Source organism: Falco cherrug, chromosome 1 (assembly GCF_023634085.1).
Source record: "Falco cherrug isolate bFalChe1 chromosome 1, bFalChe1.pri, whole genome shotgun sequence".
NCBI lineage: Eukaryota > Metazoa > Chordata > Aves > Falconiformes > Falconidae > Falco > Falco cherrug.
This window is the reverse complement of record NC_073697.1, coordinates 124,331,594-124,354,578: the sequence shown is the minus strand read 5'-3', so window position 1 is coordinate 124,354,578 and position 22,985 is coordinate 124,331,594. Positions and strand designations below refer to the sequence as shown.

Genomic DNA, 22,985 nt, shown 5'->3' with positions numbered 1-22,985 from the left:
ACGAGTCGTAGAATTTATTAACTCAAAATTGAATTCGAAAGCAATTTCAGTAGCACCATCAACATCTGAACGTTTCACGGGCTACACCTATCTGTACCCTTCAGACACAATTGCTTCCACTCATACTGGAAGAATAACCCTGTGGAAGCTAGCATTTGGAAATATTAGAACAATTAAATGAAACAGAAGAGTTGATCAGTGATTGATCTGTACGGTAACAACAGGCTCTTTCAGATCAAAATTTAAGAAAGTCTCCTATTGTGAAACAAATGCTCCTGAAATCCTTCTGTATAGTATGGTACTAAAAAGTTACTGCTCCAGCAATATTTACACACGGACAGAAATTGTGCGTGCGTTGGGGTGCTCAGTCATCATCAAAGAAGTATATAGTATTTCTATTAATTTTTTCTGTATTTTCTCTTGTCAACAGTTGGTAAAGCTCTCTGTCAGACAAACACATCAGCACAGTACCACTTCAGCCTGACTATGTATAGGGAGGCAAGATAAATCTCTTCTGTCCACCTGCTTTGTTGGTACAGTAGTTATCTATACAGAACCATAAACATATACCAAGGACTCGCTGGAATGAAAATAACAATCGTTACTGGTTTGGCTTGGTTTTTTTGGTGTTTTTTTTCTTTATCGTTAACAGGCTTGACCAGTTCAGAATTAATTCTGTCAAAACCAGGTGCAAAGCAACAGCTGCAGAAACATCACTGTTTACAAGTGCAAAGGACGTTTTCCAAAAGGGGAAGACTGAAAGAAGTGAAAGGATGCTCCATGCATTGGGCACCAAGGAAGGAGCCACTGGTTTCTGAGAAGGTAAAGCAAACTGGGATGGTAAAGGCTAAGTGGGTTACGGAAAATACAAAAAGCAAGATGGGAAAAACGAAATGGATACTTCAGCCACAGAAAAATACCTTGTTAACTTTTCTCACCATCTCCAGCCTGCTTTTTTCTCTTTTTCTTTTTTTTTCTTTTTTTTCCCCTAACAACCTCTATTAGTGTGTGCATCTGCATGCCTGCAGAACTGCTGGAGGTTTTCCTTTACCAACCAATAACGGTTTATCGAGAGCCCTAAGGCACCCCAAACACCAGTGATCTTCTCTCAAAGCAGCCTCATTTCTGAGAGCATAAACATAATATTTTAAAATTAAACACCGTGACTTCCGTGACACATCCTGGCAAAACGTGCTTCAGCGTCCAAGCTACTCTTGACCCAATTATGAATGGATGAAAACAGTGGACTTGCCAATTACCTCCCAACAGAACCTGGAAATGGAATTCAGTTTCCTCACGGAAACTCCCCCCCCCCCCCCCGCTTTAGTGCAAAGCGCTATATTTGAAGTTACAGGGGTACGATTTTTATTTCTTCTTGCCCAAAGGTCAATGGTCAAAGAACAAGCACGAAAATGATCCAGCTCTGTACAGCAGCTGGAACACGATCATCTTTGAGCTGGTTGAGGGCACGTGTCAGATGCTGGGGAGAGAATGACATTCACAAGATAAAGGGAAAATATAAGGGCACAACTGGCACCGCAGCCCATCTGGCACCAGTTATTCCTACCCTTGCTATCTTATTTCACAGAAGCAAACTAGATGTATTATTCTCTGTGATCAGAAGTCCTGCTTTAGAAAAACCGCCGATTCAGTAGCAAGGCTGCTTTTATTAAAACAAAAGGAAGACCTCTATCAGCCCAGAAGTTCCCTGTTTTGGGAACTACTGTATAAACCAAAATGATTTAGGACAGCGGGGAACAAATAACCAACCAAAATGTAGCTTAAAAATGCTCCTAAAGAAAATCCAGATAACATAAAAAACCCTAAATTAAATAGAAATAGCGATTCAAAACTACCCTTTTAGGAAAATATCCTGTATTATTAGCTACTTTTTAAAGAATAACAATATTATGGCAGTTCATAGAAAACCTATAGGATATAAGAGACTACAAGAACACAGCATGGTATAAAAGCCTTTGTACTGCTTTGACTTTTATTGACCTACATGTCAATTTACTCCTCCCCAAGCATTACAACCCTAGGTGAAAAAATCAAAGCAAGCCTCCTAGAAATGGATAAATCCAAGAACTAAAGTGGAATGCAATTGTTATCCAGAAATTCATCAGCAATAGAAAAGGTGATCCACTTAATTCAAGTTCCTTCCCTTAAAATATATTAAGCTTTTATTTCAAGGAAGCAGTAACATTGTTTTATATTTGATTAAAATCTGGCAATGCACTGAAATCTTAATTTGTATACTTTAGTTCCGATTAAAGCATTAATAAATTTATTCCTACCTGAATAAAATCTAACCGTTTTGTATACTATCTTTCACAGTAGCTGAAGACCTACGTGAAAGTAGAGACCTTGGCTATGCAATAAAAAATTAATCTTTTCAATAACAGTATAAGAAATTGTTCTGCAGTACTCAAGTCACAGCCGTCTTTAGCAATACAGTAAGAAATATGGATAAACATTTGTTACTCTTTCATATGGAAAAGGATTTAAGAAAGAAAAACAGTCAATACCTTTAATAACGGTGCTTTTACATCATTCACCAAACACTGAACAGACAGGTCCTTCAAACCAAGCTACTTGTAGGTGATTAATAATAATTATTATTTAAATTTTTTTGAAATAGCCAGAAAATCTACATTTCATTTAGCGAAGCAAAATGGCCTCTTCTCCTGTTTCATCGCACCTTCACTGTAATATAAAGCAGTCCTAAAAATTACTGACAAACGTGGTTCAATTTTAACAGATTCTTAAAAAGCTATGTCTACATAAACTCATTAAATCACTGTGGTATCTTTGTTAAGAGACTGCCAAATGTTTCATAAAGCACATCAGCCATTAGTCACGTTAGATGTCCAAAACACGCATTTTCGTAAACATATGCAAAAATTAAAAAATGTATTAAAAATATGTGCCATAATTCCATAAGAAACACCTGTATTGTCTGTTGAGCTCACTGCAAAGACAAAAGTGAATTCTAACACAAAGACCAGAGGAAGGACAGAAAAACAATTTATTTTCAAAAGATGGAAAAAATATGCGTCCTTGAAAGCTGATAGATTCTTATTAGAATTTAAATAAACAACGGCTCTTCTAGTCAAAGGCAACTGCATTTTCTTCCCTGATTTACATGTCATTCTCATGGCAGCAATGCTCAAATGACTGTACAGGGATATCCAAACTACAAAGAAAAGCTCTGTAAAAAGGCCAAAGTTTTTGCTATTCAGGCTGTTCAGATTTTCCTAGTAGCTGCGATAATTTCCAGCTTTCTACATAGCACCTGTAGTAGCATTATATATCCTATTGTAAACAGAAAGCACAACCAAAGCTTTGGGCTCCAATCTTCCCCAGAAACGACCCACAACAGAACGAAAGAGCGAGAGATACTTAAAAGACATCTCCAGGTTCTCTGAATTTGCTTAGGATGGTGCCCCTCTACCTTTGCATTCAGCGTCACACAGAGCAATACACTAACTGCAATGAATGCTGGCGGGTGGACAGAGTAATTCTGTTTAATTCTAAACCTCTTTTTTTAACCTGAGTGCTCCAGCTCTGCCTTTGTACACAAACACACCACCAGGAATGCAGGTGAGAGGACGATCCAACTTTGAAAAAGGCACTCGCAAAGTGCTATGAAGTTAAGATGCATCTGTCTTGGGCCAAAGAAAAAAAGATAAACCCCAATCCCTTTAACAATTTCAGTCTTTGTTCACTTTTACAATAAAGTGGAAATCAAGGGCAAGGTTTAATTTTTCAGAAGCCACCTGAATATCCTCTTCCCAAGCGTTCTCACAAAAGTATCTCTCATTTTCCTTGGAAAACCATAATGGTGGGAATGGAGAAATAAGTCCTGGCTCTGCAATACATCCCTCATCCTCCCCCAACAAGCCATTTGTTTTCCAACGGAATTACTTAAGCCAGATTTCGACTGAGTCCGAGTTGTGTAAAATAAATAAATAAATAAACAAACCCCTAAATATTCAGTTTGACTTAGCTACATTAAAGCTGCCAGTAAAAGACACAGCCTACTAGTCTACACGAAAGTAAAGTGAAAATGCCTCAGTCTTACACCTCATAGGGAAGGCGGTGGTGCGCGGAAAACATGTCATTAAAGATGCCTTACCAAAATGTCCAGTTTTGGTATAAAATAATCCATGCATGATAAGCAATTCTAATGCTGATTAGTAAAGATTATTTTCTGAATACTCTTTAAACCACAAAAGCACCTTAATTTTTTTAAACATTGCCATTGCAGGCCTTTTTAATATAGGCTCTTAGGAAAATATACCATGCCATCCTCACAAAATACATTGAAAAAAATGCAATAAGATGTTTTTTGAACTGAAAACTCATAAAGATCGTTTTCCATGCTGACAGTGTGCATTTCATCCAGAAGTTTGAAGAGTCAAATGCTACCCCAGCTGGGGGTTATTCTGCCAAATGGCTTCCAACAGTGACCACAGAGATGGAGGATGGGAGGGGTGTGTGTAGGAAAATAAAACATGATGGTAAGCAACCCCAAACCCACATCATCTTATCAAATATCTGACATACGTTGCCAGACACACAATGCAAATCTAGAATACAAAACTGAAACAAAAAGACATGAACAAAATGAAATAAAGCCATTTGTGAGTTACCTGCAGGGATTTGAAACAAAAAAGAGCATACGAATGAAGCAGATATAATTCATATGGATTTGCCCAGGAAGGAGAAAAGGAGGGGTGAGTGTGAGGGCTGGGGGGGGGAGAAGAACAGATACCTTTTTTTCTTAAACAAATCCATCATGAAAGAAAATGAGACAAGATTATAAATAGGCCGAGTTATAGCGCACCATGGAATTTTTAATCTGGCTACCTGTGGTTTTTGCAGTTAAAGCCCTATTCAGCAGTGGGAAGGGAGGGGGGAAAGCGGAAAAAAAAAAAGAAAAAAGAAAAACGAAATCACGTTTATGTGCCAGTTTCGCAAATGCTCACACAGCGTGCATCACCAACAATGCTGGCAAACAGGAAACACTAATTACTAGCATTTTCTAATAAGCATACGCCTTTCAAACATTATTGATCATTACCTGTGTGTCTCGTTTCCTGCATTCTTGAGTTTTACTCTCATGCTCTGCCATGGCAGCGCAAAGCTGTTTTTCCAGTTTCTCGATTTCCCGTCCATGGTCTCGGACCAGGCAGTCCTTCTCTGCGTTGTGCTGCTGGAATAGGTGCGTCTTCTCCTGTTCATGCTCCAGCTTCAGCTCCACTATCTGATTGGACAGTGAGGAGTACAGTTCATCAATAGAACATCCTTGTCGTCATGACAACTCGTCTACAGCTTAATTTTCCCCTTAATTTCATCAAGTTGGCAATTTTATTTTTACGTCACTATTACCTCACCTTTTAAAAAGCCACCGCTAGTGTGACAGAATTCCTCCAGACAATTCCAACAATGGAGACAACTGAGCAAATCCAGCGCATCCTTAACCAATTTGTTGGTACAAATGTCGGAGCGTACAAAAAAAAAAAAATAAATTTGCATTGTCGCATCCTGTGTACGGTCCCCCCGTACCCTGCTGCTCCTCACCAGCAGGGCTGAGGATGCTAAATGGTTAATAGGCAGCCTGCTCTCCCCTTCGTAAGTACACACACACGACCCCCCCACCCTAGCAATTAAGTCTTTTAAAGATTTCTTTATGATTTCCGAAGCGAACGCTCTTCCTTCGATATTCTTCAACGCTGCCTTACATACAGTTGTCTTTTTTTTTTGTTAATAAAAAAAGAAAGAAAATTATAAAAAACAAAGCTCCATTATCCCGTTGTCAGCTACGCTACCCCAACATAAACAGATGTATGTGTTCCAGAAGGGCACCTGCTGTGCTGCAAGCTTGCACCATGATTTCATAAGAAGCCCTCTATTCTCAGGATCCTTTCCCAGTCTGCACCACACTGGATGCTGTGACCTTGGCCAGTCTTAGCCTCTCCCCGCTAGCCTGAATGGCAGCCTGAGACCGAGGGCCTGGTTGCCGCAGCTTTGATACTAATCCTCCCCGCCTGCGCACAATGGCACCCTACCTGGCCTGCACACTGGAGCAGCCAGGCTGCCTTTGAAGCAGGTGATGAATAGGGACGGCAGGAAGCCGCTTCCCCACTGAACTCCGGGCCACACAGCTGCTAAGAACAGTCACTTGGATTTTTCTTCAGTTTTGGTGGATTTCGGAGAAGGAGGGGAGGGGGGGAAGGAGAAGAAGAAGAAGGGAAAAAAATGCTCTTATGAATATGGTGGGTAATTTTCAGCATGAGAAAAAAAAAAGCCAACGGGAGGAGCCGGCTGTGTGTGCGCTGAGAGCACCCGGCACCTTATCTTAAAGCTGTAGCAGTCTATTCTGGAATGATATTAGCTGTTCGTGTGGCTTTGGGGCTTAAAATTTAAAGCAAAGTTCAAGAAAAGAAAAAAAAACCAAAAATATAAGGAAGGAAGGAAAAAAAAAAAAAAAAAGGCGTTTTCTCAAACTACAGATCAGTGTATTCCGAGTTGACTAGCAAACATGCACTGCAGCCAGGAGCATCCTTCCGAAAACGGAACAAGTAGAACAGATGCAATATTCTACGGTTTAACGTATCTACATTATTTAATAATACTAAAGAGCTCATTAGCAGACATCTGACATCCCAGAAGGCGTTACCCCCCAGGAGGCAGACATTATCTCTACTGGGCCTGGGATCCTCACGCAAAGTTCTCCGAGTCAGGGTTCTGCCCATGGTTTGCGTACAAGGCAGTGCCCTCAGTGTGCCTAACTGAAGGAATTCTTGCTCCCCAAAATAACTGTAAAGGCTTTCCCTGAGTTATGGGAAAACATGTTGAGCAGTTTTTCATCAATCAGACCTGATTAAAAAGAAATCTCAACAAGAGAGGTCTTTTTACTCAAACGTTTTCTTTTCCCGGTTACTGGATTTTCAGCTGGTTGTGCCAGGTAAGATCTGGGGTAACACGGTTTGTGGTGGGGATCTGCAGTTCTTCAGGTTTTCATTTCCTTGACTGCAGCCAAGGCAGGGGGCACGGGACAGATCCTGCTTCAGCAGCCAGTTACACATACACATCCACGCCACCAGCTCACCCAACCAAAGCAGTGACAGCTTCATTTAGTAATCTCTTCACTCACAACGTTTATGTGATAGAAACAACTTTTTTGAATGTAAGAGGTGGAAAGAGCTGAAAGGGAGGGGTCTGTACGCAGGAGGGGTGCCCCCTCAGACCGCTACCTGGGGAGAGAAAGGACGGCAGCGTGAGGGGAGGTGTTTTATAAAAGCCAAATTCACTGAAGGACAAAAAAACCCTCACCACTTAAAGCAAAGTATTCCCCACAACGGTTCAGTTTTGCTTTTTAGAGGTTTCTGGCAGGGAGCAGAGGTGAAGAGCCAGGAGAGGAGAGAAAGGATGGGGACCCCTGCATTTTCTTCCCTCAAGTTCAAAGGCCTAGAAGGCCCACCTTTGCTGATGAATGCTAACGAGCACTCCACCTTCGTAACCAACAAAACATGCTCTCCTGTCGAACAACGTGAAGTCACGGAGCAGCCATCTGACAGCACTGGTGAAGCTCCCCGAGCCCCCTGTTCTCCCCACAACGGCTGCCAAGCGCTACGGCTTCTCTGCCACTCCTGCCTCTCTCATTCTTGTATCGTTATTGGGTATTTTTAAAAGGAAAAAAAAATTATGTATACCAACAAACAGAAAAAAAACCCCGTGCTGTTTCTCAGCAACAACAGGGCTTCTTCATCACAGGGAGCTGCGTGAAAATTGTATTATTTCTTCACAAATCAGTATGGATTCTGTCTCCTCTTTGAGGTAAAGAGTGCCTTTTATGAATGATATAACGAAACCTCCCCCTTTAAAAACTGTATCGTGTGGAGATCTTTCTTCATCTACCCCTAGATGCTCAGCACTTCATCAGATTACATTAAAACGTCTGCTCAAATCCAGTATGTAAGTGCCCAGAAGACAGACAGGTTTAGGTGCCATACATTTCAGACAGACAAGCAACATGATATTCACAACGGGAATTAGAGGCAACGCTGAAAAGAAACATTCACTAAATAATAGTGTGCACCCTATTACCATAATCAGATTGTATTCATTGTGGCTTAGATGTTTCCTCATCTTGCCCTCCCAAAGATGAAAATCTCTTATTCTCTTCTCTGCACATCTGCTCCCATCTCCAGCCGTGGCCCGGACACTACGCCAAGCGGGACAGCCCGACCCATATAGCTGTTCTTACTGTGAAACACTGCTATTACCAAGACAACTATTTTTAAAATTATGATCACCTCTTACACAAATTTTTAATTAAAACCCTGCTTCCAAACCAGTGTGATAGAACCATGTTCAACGCAACAGCCAAGGGCCGATTTACTAAGCCATCACCAAAATGACAGCATTTATTTTTAAGTTTCTGCTTTTAACTGAAATCTAACAGCATTTCCTTACTCTTGCAGAGAAAACAATTTTTAAAAGATGAAAAAATTCTCCACAAAGAGCTAAAAAAGACAAATCTGAGAACTGTGGCTGCTTTTTGGTATTCACCCACATAAATACACACAAACTGCCAAACGAACCTGGCAGTGTGGTTTGTGCCCATCCTACGCAGGGACTGGGGAATGATGAGGAACGATGGCCTTTAATGCAGGCAGATGTAACTGCACCAGAATGGGGAGGTGCTTTAGAGCAACCTGCTAAAACGGGAGCCAAGCTAAGACAGACCTCCAGCGAAATCACGCTGCTGCTCCACTGGTTCCCTTTGCACATCTGAAGAACAAAGATCAGTAAACAGCCTGTGATTGCAGAAGATATTTTCAGAAGCCAAATACTTGTAACATAATCAACGTCAGCAAATACCTTTTTAAAGTCCCTAATATAGACGAGACCTTCTACTATCCAGTTTTTGCTTTTCCATCACTCACTAAGTTTAGGCTTTTCAATTTTAGAACAATTTCGGCTTGTTCTCAAGAACAAGTATGCCTTTGAAATTCTTTTTATAGTCCCCAAAGGAGGGAAAGGAAATCAGTTAGCTCACTACCTCTTTGAAAAATGTAACTGCTACATTAAATATTTGACACGAGAGTATGAAAATTCATGTAAATTTATGTCCACAATCCCAGAAATGTTGTAAGTAACACCTATACAGAACATGGTCTTGCATGGCAGGATGATTTTATTAGTGCTGTTTTGGTGTGACTGAACTTCTGAGGGCTGGAGAAGCCACCAATAAGTTACACATGCCATGCCAAAGAACCGAACAAAACTCACTCGTACAGCATACATGCAGCACGTCTATTTTTCAGCCATTGTATTTTATAAGCATTTAAGAGTGTAAATCAGGTGTCTTCATTATCATTGCTCTGCTCAAAACCAGCCCTAACCTCTGCCCAGCGCAGCGTACCACATGCAATCTATCCCCAACTAACAACTCTGGTAAAATCTAGTGTTTTCTGCCTCCTAAGCCTACAAATAAATGTGCGTGTTTCACGAGGATATGGGGATTACCCATCTCCACAAATAGACTGCTGCTAAAAGTAATCTGATATAACAGGCTGGAGGATCGAGTATTAATTATGCTGGGCTTGGCTTAGAATAACTTTGGACAGAAAAGAGGAATCTTCACTGCAAGGCAAGGGAGCATACCAGAACTACTTTGTAGCAGATAAATTAAATGGATTTTAAAAGGTACACATTTTTTTTTTCAAGATTTTGCTATAATTTGGAACACAAAATATTCCCAAGATATAAGGGCTGTAATGAGCCAAGGGCAAACGGGACAGTGAAAAAATATATCAGTGCGGAACCACATATTACCACTGAAGCAGCAAATACATATAGGGTAATATACATGCACAGCGAATGCATTTTCTTTTCTATTTCATTGCAGACTGCAATAATTTAATTGGCATGACTGTGTTTCCTGTTATACTTCACCTTATAATCAACCACTAATAACTCTATTTCAATTGCAAACTAAGAACTGCAAGAAATTCTCTAAAGGAGACAAGCTGGCCTTTAGCCAAACTGCAGATTGATTTATCCTCCCTGCTGCAACCATATACCCAAGTGGTCTCACCATGTATAGAAAATGATATACCCGACCTGTACATTTTTACTTACAAAGGCCCTTCAGAACGTTAATGTTTTTAAAGTATGGGCAGCACAAACCTCACCTCAATCTTTCCAGTCTTCCTGCCATGAGTAAATTTGTTTTTAAAGCATCAACATATTAGAAATGAAGTTGCATCCCTATGATTAAATCACACTCAGCCCACGACAAATGCCAGGAGGTCCCACTCCCCAGCCCACCTGCTCCGGCAAAGCCAACGCGGTTTGCAAACAGAAATACTTCTTTCAAAACCGATATACCTCGAGTCACTGCAAACGCCCGTTTGTAGCAGGCTCTGGTACAGAATTTACTGTACATAGCCTTTGTTTAGGGATTCAGAGTTTATCCAAGGACCTTCTTTGAACACAGAACTGACTTCACAGGCATTGGCAGCCTGACTTGCTATTTACTGCAGGCACCAATTTATGTTCCTGCGATCGCCTCCCCTCTCCCTCCTCCCCACAAAGCTGATTCTATTGACTATACAGGGAGCTCAGGCTTTTGACTCTGAATCACACACAAGTTAGATGCCTGAAGGAGACAGTGTAAATACCCATCTGCCTGCTTAACAATTCTGCAAACAGCAATGGTACAGTGAGAAGATTTCCAGCCGCTCTTTGCTTGGAGGTTAAACTCATATTGTTTTCCCTTCTGTGAGTTTTAGCTATACCATAAAGTGAAAAGTTGATGCTGATGATTGAAGAAACTATTCCTCAGATACTCTGCGCAAATGGCATTCATCTGCGCATTGGGATGGTTCAAAGGAAACATTTATGCATCCTAGATTGATTAATTTATTAAATGAAATTTATGCAGCTTGTTGCTGATGACATGAAAAATTTAGAGCCTCTGCTAATGTGCTCATTTGGCCTCCACGCAAGAACGGACTGTAATTCAATTATCTTAGACTATAGACAAAGAGGAGAGGAACAAAGCTTTTTACAAAGACTCTCCTTGTACCTAAACCAGCACACTAAAAATGGATCGTGAATCTCTGATTAAAACTGGACTGTTTAAAGTACAGCTAGGAAATGCCAGGAACATCAGTCTGTCGGAGGAATACCGTATTTCAAGCAGATCTTTGCAAACATTTTCTTCACTCGAGTGCGTAATGGATTGGTCAAAAAGAAGTTAGAAGAAACAGAAAAGGAAGAATAAGGCCAGAAGAAAAGCTAGGATGGAAGTGGAGTGGCAGGAACTCTTAACTGGGAAAAAGTAAGGGGACAGAGTGAGCTCAATGTTAAGCTTGTTATCTCTGTTGGTGTGTCCAGCTAAATATCTCTGAAGGCTTGAGCATGGCACTGGAGTCAGAGTTTAAGGTGCACCTCTGGTGACTGTCTCTTCTGATAAGACTGATGATGTCTGTAGCAGTTCTGAAGACCAGCAGCTGGAGTATGAATTGAACTAAAAGCGATATGCCAAATAAACGCAATAGGACTGTAAACTCAACACATCCAATGCAGAAGCAGTTGATGCAATGCAGAAGTCATCCTCCCCACTGCCTACCGCAGAAAGGCAGAGCGGCCAGAGTTAAAGCAGGAGATAATAAGGAACGGTGCCTCTCGAAGAGCCAGCTGATGCTCAACGCACCCCTCGGTCCACACCAGCCCTCCGACTGACCCCATCTGCAGGACCTGCCTCTCCAGTGCTCCTGATCCACGGGACTAAATGACACTAATACAGCTCTAGACTCTGCTGCACTGCCTTTCAGAGCCACTCACAAAATCTTTCCACAGACAGAACTTACTGTCCTTGAGGGGCTTCCTCTCCAAGCCCCATCCCTAAGTCACAGCAGTTTTGTGGTTTAATGTTTAATCCCCACCTTTTACTCTGTTCCTCACCTATGCTGTGTTTTCGCCTCTCCCAAGGTCACAGCCCTTCACCACTCTCTCACACACAGACTGTTCTGGCTCCATTTCCCAGAGAGCACCTGGAAATTCTCAGCGAGACTCTTCAGAACATTTAGCTGCTGAACCCTTGAACATCTGAATTAAACTATGTTTATTACCTAAATACGCTTGAGTAGATCTTTAAGAGAAAAATATAAAACCACACCCAGGTCAAACCCACCCTATCTCCTGCGTTTCAAGGAACTATGGCTACAGTTCTAAGCAAAAGCAAAACTGTGTCATCACAGCCTTGATCATCCGAACATCGGTGAAATCTCTTGGCACAAAGTTAAACAGCTAAAAGTTGGCAAGGGGGATGCCCAACCATTAAATGTTAATCTAAACAACATTTCAGAATATTTTTAAGCAACCGAGCATGAGATTGTGCTTGGAACCTTAATATTAAATGGTGCTGCTAGCACTGAATAAGGTATTTGTTTTTAAATATATACACTTATGTATAAAAGCAATGGTTGTGATTACAAAATCCGTATTTTACCTGAGAGAACTTCATTCTTTTCTTTAAATTAACCTCACTAGAAAGTTATAAAAGAAAACATACAGAAAGATCTAAAGAATATTCTTCCTCTCCTCTTAATAGTACGTTCCTCTGCTCAAAGGAGAACTATTTCCCAACTCTACCTCAAATACTCGTCCTTGCTGCTGGCAGGTAAGATTACAGACATGCTTTTTTCATTTTTAACCAGCTGATTCTGCACTTTTTAACTCTCTTTCTTTCATATAAAAGGCATATTTAAGTTCAACCACACCTTCGTCTTGCTCCCAACTTAAAAGGGTAGGCTATTTTCTCATCTTTAACATGATTTCAAAGTGATTTTGTTAAATACCCAGTAAAACGTTTCTGAAGGTGTCCTGTTTCTTTCCTATTTGCCTAAATAGGACAAGACGGAAACTCTAATTATTCCCTCACAAGTTTTACAGAAGTCAGAACTCAACAATACATGTCACAAGAAAGGATTTCCTGAGATATGGAGAGATTCTTCAGCTATCGCATCACAGCCTTCCACTTTGCTATGGAAGCATGAATAATTATTATGTTTAAATGGAATAAACAAGTTAAAAAAAAGATGAACCAAAACAAAAGGCTTATTTATACATTCAGGTTGGCATCTAATCTCACGAAGTATGTCCGTAACCTAGCAAGGAACACCCTCCTGCGACCAGTCATCCATCAGCTGTTTCATGGTGCGTTCTACCTGCTAGGAGAATGAAATTTCATAGACTTGGGCTCTCTTGCTTATCTTTCATCTCCATTTTTTCCACACTTAGGCAGTCACAGCACTTCAGCAACTATTTATAGCAAAAAAAAAATGGGTGTAACAGTGTTCATAGTGATCTATTACTGTATTTCTTTCAAAAAAGAAGGATGAGCTAATGACATTTACATAGTACAACCTCCAGAAGTTCACTGAAAGCATGCCATTTGTGGCAATTTATGAAAATCTGCTTGAAATGAAGGTGAGTACGTACTTGACTGCTGCAAAACGCCCCTGGGTGAAGCCCTGTTCCGCCACGAGCACCCTGCCGTGGCACCGCAGCTTGCCCCGAGAGACGTGCCCTCCGAAAGTGCCCAGTGACATGATGTGGAGGGGGGAAAAAAAGCAAACTCATTAGCTTGTTTGTCAAATTTTCCTGCCTAAACCCCACTAGTGGTAAGTTTGGGCACACGCTCTCTCAAACATTTGGGCTTGTGGAAAACGATTTCAGCAGAAACACTTCCCAGATATTTTGAGCTAAACTGAGGATGTAATTAGAAAGTAGGAAAAAAAAAAAAGGAAAAAAAGGGAGGGGATGCAAAAAACCAAACAACCTTTTTTCCTGTGCTGACGGTGCCATAAAGCCCGACTATAGATACTGCAACCATTTCAAAGGCAGGAAAGGCTGAGGCCTTCGCTGTGGTGTCCACTGGCTTTGAAGTGCCGAAAGCAGCTGCTCCCAGCAGATAGGAACTGTGGTGCTGCTGGAGTTATTTTTTTTCTTCAAAATATACTTTCAAATCTAACAGCTGCAAGTAGAACAAAGTTGAGCTAAAGTATATTTAAAGAAAAAAAAAAAAAAGCCACCAGTTTCTCTCCAAGAGTGTTCTCAGTGGATACTTCAAAAGAACGTGGCACTGAATCAGATGAAGCTGGAACCAGGAGCGACACGTGACAGCTGAAACCAAATACTGCAAGATCCCAAACTTCTTCTTCACTTTACTAATGGATTCCAAAGCATTCAAAAAGTTAACAAAATAGTAACTGCCATGGTTTTGTATGTTTTTTTCCTAATTCTTTTTCAAGGAAAATAAAAAAAATATATCTCAATATGTATCAGGTTATTTATTAACATAAATATCAGATAAATATCAATAGACAATACATCAGCATGTCTGATCTACAGGCAGAGCAACCTTTCAGCCCCACAACCAACAGTCCACGTTCACCCCAGTAATCCGAGATCAATATTCAAGGAGAGCCCCGTGAAGCACAGGCAACCGTTCATATGATGTGGAGAGGGAAAACCACAGCACTGAAGTTCCTATCCTTCCAAACTGTTTCTCAGATTGGAGAACTGGATAACACATCAGTTAATTTGATTCTTCATTACCAACTCGATTAAATTTACGGGCAACCGAATTGCCCAGTATGCTGTCAGAGCTACCTCTGCTACTCGTCATGCCAACCTATGCAAAATGTATCTGAAGGTCAATTTTCTTTCCCTTTGTGTATAAATTCCATTTGACAGATTCTGACACTTGCAGCAGAACATCTCAAAGCAATTACTGCTTCTCTCAGGTAGCCAAGGTATTCGGGTTTGGGGCTGGGTGTCTGTTTCTTGCCTGAAAGTCTCCAAGAGCGCTGCTGAAACGCAGCACCAATTCCAATTCCCTGCTCGATTTAAACACTTTCAATCAGTCTATTCCTCCCCAAGGGGGAACCAAAGAAATATGGAGTAAAACAAGGCAAGGAAAAATCTCCTTCAAAAATGGTTTAGAAGTTCTGAAGCGTAAATAGAGTGTGATACAGAGAAACACAAGCTGGAACTTCTGAAAGGAAATGTTAAGAGTGGAAGAACTGAGCTCATACTGCTCTGTGGCTGGAGGAGCTTTGTGCTGCAGAAATGACAATACAAAAAGAACGCCGCTTCCAACGATAACCCACTGCTATCCACAGGAAGGGTCACATAGTTTTCATGTTTACAAGCTTTCAAAGAACATTCCAAATGAAGTACGAAAAGAAATAAATTTTAAGAGAGGGCATAAACAGGATTCCTCTGAACATTCTTCTGAGGCTCTCATTGTTTAGTTGTTTAGTGCTGAAACCCTTTCCTTGGGTTTCAGTGATGTTTCATCAAGTGTAGCTGTTCTTTCTTACAGTAAAAAGTAGCTACCCTAAATGAAATAAAAGTGAAACAGTAAACACCACCTCTTAGTGGCAAACACTTTCACTAATGGTTCCCACAATATCAACATTGTTACAGAATACCAATGTAAAAAGATTCACCAAAAAAGTTGTAACTATCACATTCATTTCTTGGTTTGGGTTTTTTTTGATCCATTCTCCAGAAGGTCTGAATATAATAGGCATGACGATACAAGAAAACGAATAAACCCCAAACTGTTACACTACCAGGCACTGTCGTTTGCCTTTAGTGTGCAAAACCAGCTGAGCATTTGGCAGAAGAAGGTTGCTTCTGTGGCTTGGTAGCTCTTACCATGTATACTGAAAGAATAAACAACCCTTTGCAGGTAGGAACAGGAACGTCATGACATCTGAGAAACTGTAGATTAGTATTTATCTCTATAGATCATGTTCCTATACCTGGGAACAAAATCTTCAAATAAATGCTTACTTTGGACTTTAAGGACGCACCACAAATTATGAGGACTGTAAAAAAAGAAAGTGAACCAACTGTCCCACTAAAATGATGTGAACATAAAGATTCCATAAAAAAATTCCACCTCGAGGCGGACGCCCAACTAACCCCAACACTTCCCATTGTCCTCCCTTCAGTACGTCCTCTAACTGACACAACAAACTTCCTCACCTTTGATGTGAGCACGGAACAAAACCCCAATACCTCCGTGACCCAGACTGCTCCCGACTCATTAAATGCAAGAATCAGAAATAGCATCTCCCAGCTAAACACAACACCCGCATCGACATACCTCACTATTACACAGGACAGCTTCTCACCCTTTGTCAGGTGGGAACCCAATTAGTAACGTTGAGAATTCTGAGTGGGGATAAGGAAAATACTTTGATCTGAACCAACAGACTCTCTTCTATTCAGACAGCCAGGCACAAAGCACACCGTGGTTTCTCCCACGCACAGGCGAAGGTCTCTCTCAACACCTGCCCAAGGGATCCTGTCCCTTAGTCACTTGAAAAAGCCTCTTCCAGACCAGAGCAGGTCTCACACCACAAGCCAACTGCAGTATTTCATCCTCTGACCAGCACAGAAGATAAAACAGAAATGAAACTACATTTCCCTGGTGGAAACGTAAAGTCATACCCACGCAAAAACATTGATAAGAGAGACCTTTAAACTTACGGACTAACCATATCATTGCTATAAAGTAAAAAAAAAAAAATAATATTTCCCTCCTTTAACAGGTGCTACCAAACTGACACCACTTTAGTTTCCAAGTACCACCTTACCCAAGCGTTAGATGGGCTGTTTCAGTGGTGTAGCTCTCAAGCCTATTTCATGCAATAAATTGTCCACTTCTATTTCTGTTTTTTCCCCTTTACACTGGCATAGCATTACTGAAGTCAACTCTCTTGTCTCCACCCAAACGTTTCCTGAATATTTCCCAACCCTAAAATTATATTACAATAAAGAAAAACGTTATCAGCCGGCCAAAACAAGCATTCATATGAACACTCCCCATGTTAAAAATGATAAAAAGAATAAAACGCTGTTTCTTGACAAGAAGAAAAACAGATAACGCATTAAAAAAATTTCATCTGGCCATTATGAAAATAGGTGTTGCCACCTGTAAGCCTGGGAAACAATCTGAAAGAGTCGGAGGTACACAGGATTGCAATGAGGAAACAAAAATATTTTGTGTGTAGACTCTTCCCCCTCCATCCCCCAGTACATAAGTTCTGCACACCTATAAATTTTGCCTTTATACAAAGAATAGCAGGGCTCAACGAGGACAGGATTAAGCCTGCCACAGGAACCAACCTACAGCTGCATGGAAAGACGTCCCTCCTCCCCTCCACCTGAAGGAGCAAACTGACCAACCTGTTGCTCGTATCTTTGCTTGAGCTCTTCCAATTGCCAGGAGAATTCTTTGGATTGCTTTTCACGGAGAGATTTTGATCTGCTTAGATCTGCTTCAACCTTTTCCATCTACATGGTAAAAGAAAGGGAATATTTAATTTTTTTTTAAAGGCATAGCTTGAAACGTTTTGATGTTTCTGCAGTTGTTTGCAAACCATCAGAGAGGTGAGCATAACTTGCTGAGAATGATAACAACACTATTTGTATGCAGTGAAAATGAATATTCAATCGCTACGGGATTATTAGTTACTTCAGGATATAGTGATCACCTATACCATGTCACTCCCTGACGACAAAATATTGGCTCAGTTTTTCACTTAACAGTAGCGAACACCCCATCAAAATTAAGTGAATACTTTTTTCTAGATCTATTTAAGACTCAAATATATTCACTCAAAAATATATTGCCGGTGGAAATTCAAGGGAAATCATGTGTGAGTCAGTGCACAAACTACACATATAAAGTAAGTTTACATTAAATCAGTAAAATAACTTAAAAGAGAATTATTTGGCTGCAAGTGAAGCTCTCTGAAGATAGTCATCGCCTGTGAATAATGAGTCCCACAGATTCCAGCACCCAGCATCAAGGAAGCGGTTTCATAACTCAATTAACAAAGGCTTTTGTATCAAAAGCACAACTGTTAGCTGTGCATCAGGCGTGTTTCCAGGGGAACATATATATAGTACTATGCTGTGGTGCATACTCATCAATTACTTTTAGATCTGGGTCCCAGCACGAGCAGCAAATAAAGCGTCTCCCTAAAGCAGAGAGGGAAAGGGTGTAGCTGTCAGGAGGACCAGCGCCGCTGCAAGTCCATCTGCTGCACCAAAAGAAGAAACGCATGAATTCCTGAACCACAAGCCAAAATCCTGTTTGGCCTGAGGGAATGTTCTGTCTTCAACAGATGTCTTTGCCAGTCGGCCTGGACATCACTTCTAAGCCAGGGAAAGAGGAGAAAAGTCATTACTCGGAGTGGGAAGAGCATTTCATTGGAAAATACTGCAGCAAGAAAGGAAGATACGGGACTAGGAATAGTTGGCCAGAGCAAAAGTGGAAAAACAGAATAGAAAGGAACAGGTTATCCTTGCAGTAGCTTCTGAACCTCACCGCTACTATCTGCTACTTAAGAAAATGGGACTTCAATGAATATTTTTACAGATAATTTCTTCCACCTCCAAACTTAGTCAAATTACATGTCCATAGCCACATTTTATTCAGCTCAAAACCCAGAAAAATAAAAGATCTTGTTACTTTATTTAAGCATTTTTATTTTGGGTTTTGGTTGGGTTGGTTTTTTTTTTTTTTAAGAGAATGAAAATATTCTAAAAAGCGAAATAGTCAAAACATGTGCAAAGATGCTTTAAATCTATGGGCTTTTGTGCTTTATTCATTAGGTCACATTCATATATTTCCTACAAGCACAGCGAGGTCTCTTGATCATTATTTGCCAAACCCAGGAAACACTAAATCTAAAGTACCGTGACATAACCTATGCATTGTTTGTCCTTTTGCTAGTTTCTATTAGGAAAAAAATGCAGATCTTACAGTTTAAAATGTACCACTTGCCCATCACAGGCATCAGGTGACTCTGAATAATCACAAGCTTGACAAAATAGGAAGCAGATGGCAAAAAACCGACAGAGCCAAACTAACGAATCAAATATTGATTACAAGAACTGAAAATGCCGGACCCCATCCTGCTTATTTTCATAATTAACTTTACCACACACCAAAACACGGTTTTAGAAGCCCAGTATTTCTAGCGTAGTTAAAAGTCCAGTGTTGCTATAGCTACTACAGGTTTTGTAATACATTCCACCTAACCACAAAAACCAGAATTTTCCAATATGTTACAGTCTAACAGGTGATTTATCTAAAGAGTATGTGCATGCAGAAGAATGAGAAAGGACAAAGCTATGAAGACAGCCTCAGTAGTGTTTCTTTGATGTATTTCCTTGAACCTCGGTTCCTGTAGAACAGTACTGCTCAATCGTACAATACAATTTACTATTTCTATATTTTAGCATGCAAGTAGGGAAAAAATAAGCCCGTGGCTGATTCTTGGGAGTCCAGCAAAATGTGTTTTCAAATTTTTTCAAAACACAGCAATATTCTAAATGAAACCTGCAGTCTTTTTTAAAATGACAAGTTACTTTAAGTTTTCCAAATAATTTTGCATATTTCTTTTAGTTTGGATTTTTTCTTTTTTAAGTGAATGAAACTATTATTAGTCTTTATAGAATTAGACCATATCCTTTTTGGAGCAGAAATAAGACATTACTTTAAGTCATCGTGAAGAAGTTGGAGGAGAGTCTCGCAGCACAGAAAATGTGATTAAAATTTGTAGGATTTGTTGTATTGCCCTTATGGGTCTAGTTTGCAGAACAAATCTTGCCTTTATGTTTGTTCTTGCTTTTTTTAATTTTCAAATTACATTATTTGCTGTTTGCGTAGGTCTTAAAACTATCAGTAATGCCTTAGTTAATTTCTCGCTTTTGTTTAAGATTTTCAGAAGGAAAACTTCACAAGAACAACAAAAAGAGAATTTGTTTAGTTATAAGGCAGCATCTTTAGAAATCCATTAGAGTCTGATTGCAGCATCCTACTGTCAGCAGCGAGTTTGGTTATGATGGGTGAGGTTGGCAAACTGAGTATATGGTCAGGTAGAACTAGAACCTGAGTCACGTATTGCGATTTTGACCGCATGAGCAAGCAAAGGAAAAACTCCCCCCGCTCTCCTTCTTTTTCATCACCTGTCGCTTGTTCTTTATTTCCTTTACTGTGCTGCATTTGTAAAACCCCCAGGACAATGGTTTAACTATTGTCTGCTCCATAAGGAATTTAAGACGCTAAAATCTCTTTACATAAGGGCCTGCTACTAGTTTTCAGGGACAGAAAAAGGGATTTTTCTGTCCTCCGCACAGGCCTGCCAGCAGCCAAAACAGCTCTGCCCCTGTTTAGGCTCAAACTGATTACAAGACCTCATTAAGGGAAGACAGAGTCGTTCCAAAAAGAGTAGGAAGAGACAGACATTTAAGTGGAAAATTACAAACGTTGCTCCATGGGGGTGTATAAACTAACACTTTATACTCTCACTCCTGAAAAATCCCTAATCAGTATCATAACCGCAGATACCTTTATAACAATGACAATTCTGCCTTTGTTAAACAGATGAAACAACTGCTAACATCCCTTTTTGACTTGCTAGCAAAGACACTACATTGTGAAAGATTTTGATGTAGCACTCTCAAGTGAAGCATGTTTCTGGCATTATAAGATCAGAATATGCTATCCTACTGAGACAGAGTTTCAGAAAGGCTGGCATTGTGACCTTCTCACCTGCTGTTTCATTTCAGCATAGACTTTTTCTGAGTTCAGCTCCACCTGCCGCTTAAACTCCTCCAGGGCAGCATCTGCCTGCTGGGCCTGCAGCCTCTGTACCTCTGTCACCCGAGTCAGCTGCTCCTCCTTCTCCCTAGAAAGTCACAGAAAATTTTCAGAGTTCAAGTATCAAATAAAAGAACAAGTGTGCCAGTGTAAAAGAGAGGCCTTTAACCCTATCAGTATAAAATAGTATTCAGATTTCAATTTCCTGTCCCAGCTCCTGCCAAACTTCCCTTCGCAATACTTTGAAGAAAGGACTAGAAGGCTGGAGTTATTTTCGCTTTCTCTTACTGAATTTTGCACGCCTAAACACGGCGTTCACAGCTGACAAGAACACCTCCATCTTCAAAGTCTGCGCCGACTCGAATGGTTTACTACCCGCTGCATCAGCCCCTGTCTTTAATCTCACCTTTAAAAGTATATCGGCCCCCCGCCCCCCCATATTGCAATGAATTCCTTTTAGTAGCATCATCTTCTCCCATTAGAAGAAACAAACAAAAAGATTATCCCAGTGCCATCTTTCTTCAGACAAGATGCAGGATTATTCACTGCTTGACACACATCAAAATGCAAAGCAGGGCAACGTGTGACATATGGTGCCTTCTTAATCTATTAGAAACCCGTAATGCTGTAATATCTCTTCAGCCTTTAAAGTAATGACAGATGTGAAATCGTTATGCAAAGATATTTCATATTAACAGCCTATACTATCTGACATATTAAAGTCAATACATATATAGAAATCAGGTTGGGTTTCTCCAGACATCATAGCATAACAATAGGAATGCGTGTATAACATTTTATGTACATGCACATATATATACACATACCTAATAAATAGACATCCACCATATTGACACATCGCAAACCAGAATTCTGATAAATTGTAAACATTTAGGAAAATTTGATGTGATTCCTCCCATAGGAAACAATCAGGCAGCGTTATTAACTCTCTGTTACATGTTTCTATTACTGCAGGTCAGTGGAGAAGCCTGACTTTGCGTTAAAACACCGGGGAACGTGACAGTGGTATCAATGGACAAAGCTGGCTCCACCAGTGGTTTGTAACAGAAGACACATTCAGACAGACCTGTGGTTGACATTTTCATTTTACAGGCAGAGGAAGTACCTCATGACAAATTTCCCATTTTGACAGAAATTATTTCCATATAAAACAAAGAACCTGACACATAAGAGACGGAAAAGACCAGCTAATGCATCTAGTCTGTCACCTTGCCAGCACTTAACTAGCTATTACAGCCCTGAGCAAGCCTTTTATAAAGGTCAGGAAGCTGCCAGGCCCAAAGTTACAGTATTCACATCCTCTTCTGTGGTTTCCATACCAGACTGACAATGGGACAAAGAACATAATCCTGCATCTTCACAAAGCATCTGTTTGCAGTGTAGGAGGGCAGGGTAATTCTATTAGCAAAGAGATCAAAGAAATGCCACAAGCCCTAAGTGTATTACTGTCTACTTTCCTAGTTTTTTCATTATGCATATTTTTTTTTTTTAAATTTGATTTTGGTACCTTACTCACAGCTGACAAAATAATTGAGACCTAAGGAGACAGAAAAAGGAAAATACCTTCCCTTACCTAGCAGAAACTGGAGCAAACCAGAACAAAATCCTGTGTCACATTTTTGGTGATAATTCTTTAGGGGGGTTGGTTTTGTGTTCATAGAAAACTGTGCAAATTTATTTATTCATATTTGCCAAAGAGCATCCATCACCCCTACACAGATATGCTTTATTTCTACTGCCTCAGCAATTCCATTTTCTAAACTCCTTTGATGAGGGAGCATATTCATCTAAGCTACTATATTCTCCATTCATTTACGAGACAATAAAAATCACACAGCAAAAAACCAAGACCACCAAAAGCAACACGCCCCCCTCCCGCCATCTAAATTCAACTGGTAAAAAGCATGTGTGGGATTTAAATTTCTACTACCAAGGATCCAAAAGATCAAAATTGAAAGCACAAAACCCCTCAGACATTTCTCAGAATGGGCACACCAACGATGCTTCCAGAGCTAAAAATGATCTGAACTGTCTAGCGAGCTCGTTCTGCATCAATGCTACTGCAAAAGGCATTTGGCTCAGTTATCCCCCCAAAACCCACCTACTGCAGAGCTGATAAATATAGAAATTTTTGTGTTAATAGCTTTTTGATACTGAATGATGGTGAGCACGTCGCTCCTGTCTCCCAGAACAAAGTCTACCAGCAGTTCACAGTAAAGAATACATAAGAGGCTGAGCTATCTTCCGA

General features: G+C 40.3%; 1 protein-coding gene across 3 annotated transcripts in view; it reads right to left on the bottom strand.

The window, feature by feature from the left end:
* CEP112 (centrosomal protein 112) overlaps window positions 1-22,985 on the bottom strand; it is a 171,832-nt gene that overhangs the window by 85,488 nt on the left and 63,359 nt on the right. For all 3 annotated transcript variants that reach the window (XM_055727580.1, XM_027808185.2, XM_027808186.2), the window contains 3 exons: window positions 20,669-20,804; window positions 17,290-17,397; window positions 5,087-5,269 (listed from right to left, as the gene is read on the bottom strand). In XM_055727580.1, the coding sequence (XP_055583555.1) occupies window positions 5,087-5,269; window positions 17,290-17,397; window positions 20,669-20,804 (427 nt within the window). The remainder of the gene's footprint in view (window positions 1-5,086; window positions 5,270-17,289; window positions 17,398-20,668; window positions 20,805-22,985) is intronic.